The sequence below is a fragment of the Oreochromis niloticus genome, linkage group LG14 (assembly GCF_001858045.2).
Source record: "Oreochromis niloticus isolate F11D_XX linkage group LG14, O_niloticus_UMD_NMBU, whole genome shotgun sequence".
Lineage (NCBI taxonomy): Eukaryota > Metazoa > Chordata > Actinopteri > Cichliformes > Cichlidae > Oreochromis > Oreochromis niloticus.
In genome coordinates, this window is record NC_031979.2 from 31,746,405 (window position 1) to 31,756,934 (window position 10,530).

Consider the following 10,530-nt stretch of genomic DNA (forward strand, 5'->3'; position numbering starts at 1 on the left):
ATAATAATAAGGAAGTAGTGGCCAGATAAACCGCACTAGTCTAGGTGGAGGTTATTTTGGGACGTTATTCTTCTGCATGTATTGTAAAAATTCCCTGTGCGAACACACACTGCTTAAAAAAGCAGTAATGTGAAGGGTCCGCTCCATCGGCTCATCCCGCTGTGGCTAGTTTTTTCCCCCCAGTGTGCTCTCTCTCTTTCCCTCTTTGTCTTTTATGTGGAGAAGATCGATGGAGAAATACTTACTTGTTAAAGTGATCGGTGAAGGCTCCTTTGGCCGGGCCGTGTTAGTGCGATGTAAAAGCAGTCAGGAAAAATATGTGCTGAAGGAGATTCAGCTGCCAAAGGTATGTGCAAGGAAAGGAGGGAATGTCTTCACCTGTTTGGAGCAAACGGATCAGTCTGATTCAAATCTTCCCCGGAAACTATAAAACATTCAAGTAAAATAAGACTTGTTGGAATTCCAGGCGTGATGCTGCAGCCTGGGGTCGGATATGGAAAATTTTATTTTAGTTTAGTTTAGTTTAGTTTTTTGCGCCTTGCTGATAACCTGCCAGATTGCTGCTTACACTGAGACATGGAAGCAGTTTGTTGTCAGCCTGCCTTTGTTTGTTTGTTTTGTTTCGCGTTGTATGGAATACAATCATGTTTGCATTTGCATTTTTATAGAATCGGTCCAAACTGGAGAATTCGAGGAGGGAAGCCATCCTGCTGTCCAGAATGAAACATCCTAATATTGTGGCTTTCAGGGAGGCATTCGAGGGTAATCGTACACACGAACAACACTCGCTTTAAAAGTCATTACAAAACTTTTATGAGCATACAGTTATGATTGTTTGGACTGCAAAATAGAAAGTGTGATTGTGTTTGTTTAGCTGATGAACTCCTGTGTATTGTGATGGAGTACTGCAGCGGAGGAGATCTGCTCCAGAGGATTAAGCAACAGAAGTCAAACCAGTTCAGTGCTGATAATGTACGTCCTGACTTCCTGCACTCATTATCACAATTACCCTTCCCTACTTGTGTTTCATGGGGTTTTTTAATTCTTTTTTCAGATCTTGAAGTGGTTCGCTGAAATGTGCGCAGGTGCAAAGCATATCCATGATCAGCGAGTTCTGCACAGAGATCTGAAATCCAAGGTACAGTCACTTCTAGGTATTCTAGCTTATGCATTTTACTTTGTTCAGGGTACATTAATGAATGTGTCTTCTGGTTCATTCAGGTCAAACCTGCCTTCAACATAGAGAGAAGTATCAGATTTCCTATGTTTGTTCTCTCAGTCTGAACACTCGTGTCACTCGGCAGCATTTACTGAACAAATTCAGTTCTGTAATTCCAGATTTCAGCTAAATTACATCTTAAAAAAGGATATTCAAGATCAGCATATTTTAGCCCAGTTTGTAAAAATATGCAACAGCCCCAAAGACAGTGGCTGTGCTTAGGAATCACTGCACCTAGTGCTCCGATTACCACTTGGACCACTGTTACCTTCACCCTTCATATCTTCTTGAGCTCTTCTCTGACCCCTTGTTACTTCTCTAGCTTCTTGTGTTCCTTCTTCCTGATGTTGCTATCATTCGGTATCGCTACGTCTATCACTACACCCGTCTTCTGCTTCTCTATCGGTACTATGTCCAGTTGATTAGGCAGCACCATTTTGTCCGTCTGTATCTGGAAGTCCCACAGGATCTTAGCTCGGTCATTCTTGTCCACCCTAGGGGGCGTCTCCCATTTTGACCTCGGGACTTCCAGGCCATATTCGGCACAGATGTTTCTGTATACTATGCCGGCCACTTGGTTATGGCGTTCCATGTATGCCCTGCCTGGTAGCATCTTGCACCCTGCTGTTATGTGCTGGATTGTCTCAGGGGCATCTTTGCACAGCCTGAAGCTGGGGTCTTGCCTGGTGTGGTAGACCCCAGCCTCTATGGATCTTGTGCTCAGAGCTTGTTTCTGTGCTGCCATGATTAGTGCCTCTGTGCTGCCTTTCAGTTCAGCTTTGTTCAGCCACTGGTAGGACTTCTGGATGTCAGCCACTTCCTCTATCTGCCTCTGGTACATACTGTGCAGAGGCCTATCCTTCCATGGTGGTTCTTCTTCTTCCTCCTTTTTCTTGGGTTTCTGCTGCCTGAGGTATTCACTGAGCACGCAGTCGGTTGGGGCCATCTTCCTGATGTATTTGTGGATGTTCGTTGTCTCATCCTGGACCATGGTACTGACACTCAGCAGTCCCCGGCCTCCTTCCTTCCGCTTAGCATACAGCCTCAGGGTGCTGGGGTGAATCCTCCATTCATGGTCAGGAGCGTCCTCGTCTTTATGTCAGTGGCTTCTATCTCCTCCTTTGGCCAGCTTATTATCCCAGCAGGGTACCTGCTCACGGGCAGGGCGTAGGTGTTGATAGCCGGATCTTGTTCCTACTGTTCAGCTGACTCCTCAGGACTTGCCTGACTCTCTGCGGGTACTTGGTGGTTGCAGCTTTCCTTGCAGCCTCTTCATGGTTCCCATTTGCCTGTGGGATCCCCAGGTACTTGTAGCTGTCCTCTATGTCTGCAATGTTGCCATCTGGTAGTGTGATTCCCTCAATTCTGACTACCTTCCCTGTCTTTGTTACCATCCGACTACACTTCTTCAGTCCGAATCACGTTCCAATGTCGTTGCTGTATATCCTGGGTTTAGGCTATTTCCTGAGTTCCTGCATGTTGTTCCCCTTTGCTCTTCCTACTACCGTGCTGCCAAAAATAAAGGCCCAAAAAACCCCATCTATTATTATATACCATATAGTATAATGTATATTATTATTATTATTATTATTATTATTATTATTATTATTATTATTATTATTATTATTATTACTGCTGATCCAGATCAGAAACATTACAACCCACCTATGTGTTATAACCTCATTTTGCCATAATTGGCTGTACCTATATCTTGTGTCATGTTAAATCATCACTTATCTTTCATTTCCTCACCCAGAACATTTTCCTGACAGATAATGGGACAATCAAGCTTGGAGACTTTGGCTCGGCCTGTATTCTGAACAGGTAAAGAACCTGACACTGTTTAGCTTTTTAAAATTAATTTTGAGTGTGTCGATTTTAAATTTGATTGTAAATTTGTTCCAGCTCGAAGGCTTACGCTCATGCATATGTTGGAACTCCGTATTATGTGGCACCAGAAGTCTGGGACAATAAGCCGTACAACAATAAGAGGTATGCTACTGTGAGCGTTTGGCTGGATCCTCCAGTTTATATCAAACAATACAGAGATGAAATTATTTTTCTTCTCAATAGATCAGTGTCTGTGTGTGGAAAATGTGTGATTATAACAAGAAACGTTAAAAGCTAAAGGAAAGCAGAAATGTAAATATACGCTCACAAACCACTTCATTAGGTACAGCTTGCTATGACTGGGTTAGAACCCCTTTTTACACTCAGAACTCCCTTAATTCAATAGGAGGGTGGAAACATTTCTCAAAGTTTTTGTCCATATTAACATGATAGCATCACACAGTTGCTGCAGATTTGCCACCTGAACACCTGTGCTGCAAAATCTCCTGCTCAGTATGCTGCTCAGCAGGAGATTTGCATGCTTTCATGCTGCTCATGCCAGATTCAGATCATGCCATCCAAATGTGGCAGCAGAAATTGAGACTTGTGAGACCGCACAATGTTTTCCTACTACTGTTGTTCAATTTTGGTGCGAATTGTGGCCTCGGTTTCCTGTTTTTTGCTTACAAGAGTGGCACTCGGTGTATTCATTCTCCTGCTGTGGCCCAGCATTTTCATGTTCAACATTTTGCACGTTCAGAGATCCTGTTCAGCATACTTTGGTTGTAGTAAGTGATTATTTGATTTACTGTTGCCTTCCTATCAGCTCAAAGCAGCCTGGCCATTCTCCTCTGACCTCTGGCATCAATAAGTCATTCTGACTCATATTTTCTCTTTTTTCTGACTATTCTCTGTAAACCCAGAGGTAGTTGTGTCAGAAAACCCCCAGCAGATCAGCAGTTTTATACAGATTAGCCTGTCTGGCGCTAATGTGCCACATTTACATTTAAATCTCCCTTCTTCCCCATTTTGATTCTCGTTTTCAGCAGGTCGTCGTGTACCCACTAAAATAGCCGGTGAGTGTATGAATTGAATAAAATGTGCTACCAAGAGTTTCTCGGCATGTTTTCTACATGAATAAAATTTGTGAATACGGGTTAACAGTAACTAGATCAATGAGAAACGAAACAGGAACCGATGCTAGAATAGTGCACAGTTGTGTGCAAAAATTGTTGGCAGTGCTGTCACTGCCCATACTAAATTTGTATGTTTGCCACTAAAAATGTTTTGAATCTTACAGAACCCTTGTGTTATTCACAATATCAAAGAAACATGTAAAAATAATCTAAATAAAAGCTGAAAAATAAACTTGGGCCATGACTGTACATAAAAATAATACATCTGTTTAACCAACTGTGTGGTTTTTATTTTTAAAAAGTGACATAACAGAACCAAATTTGGTGGTGACACTAGAGCACCTGCAGAGAGTGTGTACATATTTGTACGTACATGCAGAAATATGCGGAATTGCTGTATGTGATAATTATAGCTCATTCGAATGCCTACAGTAGTTATTAAAAGTATGTGTGAAATCTGCACTACAAAAATATCCAGAGATCTTAAAGGACTTGGATCACCAAGTGCTAGCCCTCGAGTGGCCCTCGAGTGGGCCTCGAGTCTGCCGCTGCACATTTCATTCAGCCACACTTCATGTCGTGTTACGATAGAGCGGGGCAGAATGATACCAAGGGATCATCTCTTTTCAAATCCAACTCTTCTGTTCTTGCCATCATAGCCGACTGAACATTCCTAACACTGACATATACAGCTAGCATCAAGCACTGTAACACCCACTTGAGTAATGCTTGAATAACAACTGTGAACCAGAACAAAAAGTGACTCTATAAAATGAAGAAATAGCAACATAAAACACTGTCATCCTCTGTAGAGAGACAGTGCAAAGACTAACTAAAAGTTAAGTCATATTCTGGCTTCTTTAAGTGGGACTAAGTCATTAAAACTTTGAGAACCCCCGGCTTAGAGTCTCTCTGCAGGCTTTTTTTCCCCCCGACAGCATACATTTACATGTTATTTTCAGTCTCTGATTTAGTTTGAGTTCTCTGACTAAAGGGGCTCAGCAGTGATTGTGTAACTCATGCATGGGTTAACCAGTTCTCTCTGACTCTGCCAGTACATGATGAAATGTCTGGTGTGAATGAATAATCATTTCTCCCTTTGTGTGTTCTGCAGTGACGTGTGGTCTCTAGGCTGCGTCCTGTACGAGCTCTGCACCCTGCGACACCCGGTACTCCCTCCTCCACACTTCATGCACAGTGGCTCTGAATGTGGGCATTTCTCCAATTACTGTCAGTGAATCATTGTGTTAAATATCTCTGCTGTCATCTCAGAGCACTCTGAGATACTGCAGACGCCCTATATCTTCGGCTCGGTTGGATCACCCGTTGTGTTTTTTCTGTGGCTTGGTTGTTGCGATGTGGTTTGTTGTGTCTTCACGCTTTACTCCTGTGTGCAGTTCCAGGCATCCAGCTGGAAAAGCCTGATTCTTAAGGTGTGCCGGGGTGCATACCCTCCTCTCCCCAGTCATCTTCCTTATGAGTTGCAGTACTTGGTCAAGCAGATGTTCAAGACAAACCCAAAAGACAGACCGTCCCTGCACACCATCCTGACCTCTCACAGGGTTTCTAGACTCTTGCGTATACACCTGCCCTCCCAGGTAAATTCAGTCTGTTGAACCTGATTTTAGGGCTGCACATTCATCACAGTCGCTTGCTGTTTTGACGTAATGGTGGCATGAGAATTTAAACTCTTACGCAACTTTGCCAGCTGTGGTTATCCAATGTGGACCTTTTGTTTGTTCAGATGGCCGCAGAGCTCGTGTTGTGCATTTGATTCAGGGCGGTGTTTTGAATCTTTTACAGGCCTCAGAGAGGGAGGAGCAGGCGAGGCATACAGGTCGATGGAACAGAGAGGACGGAAAGAATGTGGCTCGTCTTCTGGGAGAGAAGAGTTTAATAAAAACATCAACATCTGAAGGTGGAGTCAAAGCTAACAAAGTTATCTTGAGGAAAATGATCTGCTGTTGCACTGCTGGCAGGGTTACATTATTGAAATTTTTCTCAAGACTGACCTTTGAATGGTTTATCACCAAAATATGTCTTAAATAACCCTTTAAATCAGGTATGGAGTTACCAAAAAGCTGCTTCGAAAGCAGAGACCCCGCCCCTCGAAAGCAGTGGTCTACTGAGCCATCAGACACCATGCTGCAGGTGTTAGCTAATGCCAGTCTGGTTTCATCTGACAGCATGATATCAACTGCCCAAACCTCCACTAGTTCTGCTCATGAAGGTATGGTAGCAGCAGAATTTCATTTCCTGAAAGATCCAAAAATAAGCAGTAGAGACTGAAATGCCAAACCAAAGCATTCTATTGCAGGGGAGCCAGAGGACAGCAGGCAGAGAAGAAGATGGGAAAGAAATCCTCCTGAGAGGCTTCTGAGTCTGCTGGAGAAGGCTCAGCTGAGCAAAGCCTCCAGCACCTTCATAGTAAACAGAGGTCTGCCGATCTGTGAGCAGACTCTTATCTCAATATAAGGTGTAGATAGCCCAGCTGAAATCTTTAATGTGTTCATCGTGGTGTTTTTCAGGTGAAAACCCTCTGTTGGGACCCCTCTCCCATCCTCAGGGTGATGACACTGATGGGCCCGAACAAGAGCTGGTTATAGACGAGTACCGACTGCAGCCACGCTCTGATGATGAAGACACGTAAGTAACCCTGACCTATTGTTGTGTTTAATATCCCAGCATTAATGCAGAGCATATTAGATGATGTTATACAGCAGTTGGACATAAAGGGAAATAGTTACAGCAGTGTTTTAATTCATTTTAATGTGAACAGGGTGAGAAAAAGACTGAAATGGAAAGTGTTGACTTGTTTGTCCTCTCACTGCAGGGACTTTGAAGAAGAATCTCCATGTGACTGGATGGATGAAGCTGAGAAAATATTTTTGTAACACTAGGACCTTTTTCCTTCTGAGCCTGTAAAAGAAGGCAAGGTTAACTTTTAAATGCTGCAACAAGAAACTAAAATTTTAACTGTGTTTTTTTTTTTTTTTTTCAGCTTGCTGTCAGAAAATCTTGTGCACATAAAGATGTTTGAAAGTTTTGTGTGCTCTGTTTAATCAGTTGTCTTCGCCCCGGGTTAGCAGTGATAAACATTCCTTGCAATTTGAGGCCACTGGGAAGCTTCTGTTTGGCTTGTTCGGAAAACAGGAAATATTAGAGTCAGAAAGGTTATGTCTCCATGCAGTCACACCAATTTGAGCCTGCCTGCACCTTTTGAAGTCTGTTTCTTTTGCAATATCAAAAGCAGACTAAACATCTTGTTGCTGTTATATGGCTTTTATGCTTGTGACTAAACAAACCACATATCTGCCATTTTCAGCTGCTTTGTTGTTTTTCATTTTCTAGTGAGTGCTTACAGGGCCCATCCTTCCTGCGCTCGATTTGGTTTATGTACCACTAGGTGGAGTTGGAATCCCTTTGGGATCCCATTGTGTAGAATGGGAAAAGCTATCGTGTGGTTCAGATCAGGGTAATTAAAGTTTGGTAAAATAAACTAAAAACTAAAATTAGATGTAAAAAATGTGTTTAGTTAACAAAATAAGATTAAAAATCAGACTTTTGCGGGGGGGGACAAACTGAAATTGTTTTTTTGAACTTGGAAGACTAACCAAAATAAAATAAAATATGGGAAAATATATAGGAAATAGCTTTAGTTTCAGACTTTCTTTGTTTGGTAAAAATTGTTATCAGAGTTCACCTGATGAGGCTTTGATGGACTTGTTTATTGAGACTGCATTCTTATAAGATGTCTGTCAACTGCTTTCATAAAGTGTCTTTTTTTTTATTCCCGTGCTGATTTTCCTCACTTTACCTCTGACATATACAATAATACTACTTATCTTAACACTGACCAAAAAACCCCAAAACAAAACCCGAACTGAAACGAGCAAACCCACTCTGGATACTAACTGAATCTAAACTGAAGTGAAAACAAAAAGTCAAAAATGAAATAAAAATAAAAACTAATTAGAAAATACAAAATTATAATCATTGTTTCAGATGTGATTAACCTTCTAATTAGCAGTTGCAGTGAAATAAATCAGTGAGTCCCCATGCTGCATAAAGACGTTATAAATACAAAGGAGCAAGTGGAACATGTGGTTTTCCAAATAAGAAGCCTGACAGTATGGAATAAGAACAGACAATAGAACAGCCACGTTTGGCTACAGACAGACTTAACCCAAGCCTCGCCCATTACAGTTTGGGCTGAGCAGGATAGGGATACTACAGCCCGTTGAGTCAACAAAACCATAATGATTCACCAACAGTCACACCAGAGCTGGATTATCCAGCTGCTGAAGTTCTTCCAGTGACTTAGAACTCCTACTGGCTGACACGAGCGCTCCATGCCATGCGAATCTTTTACCAGATATCTGCCCACGATGTGTTTTACTGAGGAAGCGCAGGGCTGCAGCTCAACCCTTATCACAAGGGCACAATGAATCCCCTCTCCAATGCTCACAGTTCATCCCCCCTGCTTTTTAGAATTAGAAAAAAAGCACCTCCATAGCATAGATGTCCATGTTTGGAAAAGATACATGTGATGTGATGTATCATAGCACAGCTGCAACTTCATCATGTTCTGTGTCCTGCAGATAGGAGGGTCTCCCGCCAGTGGCCATGATGAACTGGGGAGTGTCTTTATATATATTGGTCTTATAAACTGAGGGGTTGGAAGTGTATGAATTTGTCTAAAAGAGTTTATACTGACTGTTTGAACTTTCTTTCACCTCTGAGAACTTAGGATTAACAGTAATAGTTAACATATAATATAAGTATTTCCTTATGAGCATCCAATATGAGTACAAAGACTGAACTGAAACTCAGAGGTTTGCAGCAAATGATCACTTGCTTAGTTTCAGTTTACTGAAACTAAGGTGAGCAAACCTATGCCTTCCAGTTAATCTCACATGAGAGATATCACAAAGAGAGAGGATACACGAAGATCAGTGACTAACTAGAAATCAGTCAAGAGAGGAAGCAAAGTTGCAGCAATACTAAGGAGGTGAAGTAAGTGTATCGCTCATTAGTGCAGCAGTGGTAATGCAAATAAAGTAAAATTCGCGACCAGTGAATTACATGTACAATATTGCTCGGAAAAACATATCTGGAAAATTTAGCTTTGCTATAAGCATGAAGCAAACCTTTCTTCAGTGGAAATAAAAAGCATGTTTGGCAGGAACCTGGCCAGACCTCACACAGGGAAAGAATAGCCCAGTTAGTGAAGTATGGATGTGGGAGAGCAATAATACAGGCATTCATGAGTGCAAAGGGTGTTGGATAGATCAGAGACTGCATCTTAAATCATGTCTTTGTGGATATTTTAAAATACGCCTAACAAGACGCCAAGTGTCCTGAAGATAAAAAAAAAAAATATCCAAGCCTGATTATGATCAAGTGCAAGCTGCCAATACCACACAAGAGGTTTTAAGGAAGAAGAAAAAGGTGAAATTGGGCAAGTATCTTGCCTAACTTACATATCAGATTATTATTATTCAGTATTTAAAAGAGGAAGGCAGAGCAACACAGGCCCTGAAGCAATATGCAGCTGAAAAGAATGTCTGGGGAAAAGGAGGAACAGCCTTCAAGAAATATGTGAAACACTGCATGCTGAATCTCAAAACAAAAGGATATAAACAATCCCGAGAAATGTTCAAGCTTGAGCAATGAAAGGAGTAGCTACTTTTGCAGCATAGAGATATGATTCTCTATACTGCATTGAATCACTTGTAAGTTACTGCAGTCCCTTTTTGCATGCTGTGTAAGTGTGTCCTCTCTCTGCGGTATTCAAATTTCCTTATAAATTATTTCCTTTTTTAAAAGTTTCTTGCCAGTATTATTGTATTTAAAACCAGAGTTTCAAAGAAATCTAAACAATGAAGTGCTGTTCGTTTGCATGTGCCAGGTATACCTGATATTTTGTCCACCTCATTTAACTACTGATGCAAAAGGAAATGAACATGAACAGAGGTTTCCTCTTGCAGGAAGGACGTGTGTGCTGTCTCCAACAGACATGTCTGCTGTATAAATGTGCCAACAAAACAAAAAAGAAATTTAAAAAAACGATCAAAAAAGCTGTTTAAATAAATTTTTCAAAACTCCTGCACTTAAAGTTGGGTTTGTGAGGTCATTGTGAAAATGGTGTGTGCGCTACTGTGACTCAGCGGTTTGACTAAGACATACACCGAGAAGGGCAACTATCTACAGTGATTTGTAACCCACCACCTTGGTGCAGTGTGCTTGTGAACATTTGGTGACACCTTTTTTGTTGAAGTATGATCAAAACCACAATGCCCTAGATTGTTCCTTGCAAGCAAGCTGAGCACCACATATGAAAAC

General features: G+C 41.6%; 1 protein-coding gene across 1 annotated transcript; it reads left to right on the forward strand.

The window, feature by feature from the left end:
- On the forward strand, positions 1-7,230 carry nek3 (NIMA related kinase 3). The gene is made up of 13 exons (XM_003450194.5): positions 1-346; positions 669-762; positions 875-972; positions 1,055-1,138; positions 2,976-3,043; positions 3,125-3,211; positions 5,300-5,354; positions 5,583-5,783; positions 5,989-6,103; positions 6,248-6,415; positions 6,503-6,622; positions 6,714-6,831; positions 7,019-7,230. The coding sequence occupies exons 1-13, from the start codon at positions 215-217 to the stop codon at positions 7,077-7,079; spliced, it is 1,401 nt and encodes a 466-aa protein (XP_003450242.1). The 5' UTR covers positions 1-214; the 3' UTR covers positions 7,080-7,230.
- The last annotated feature ends 3,300 nt before the right edge of the window (positions 7,231-10,530 follow it).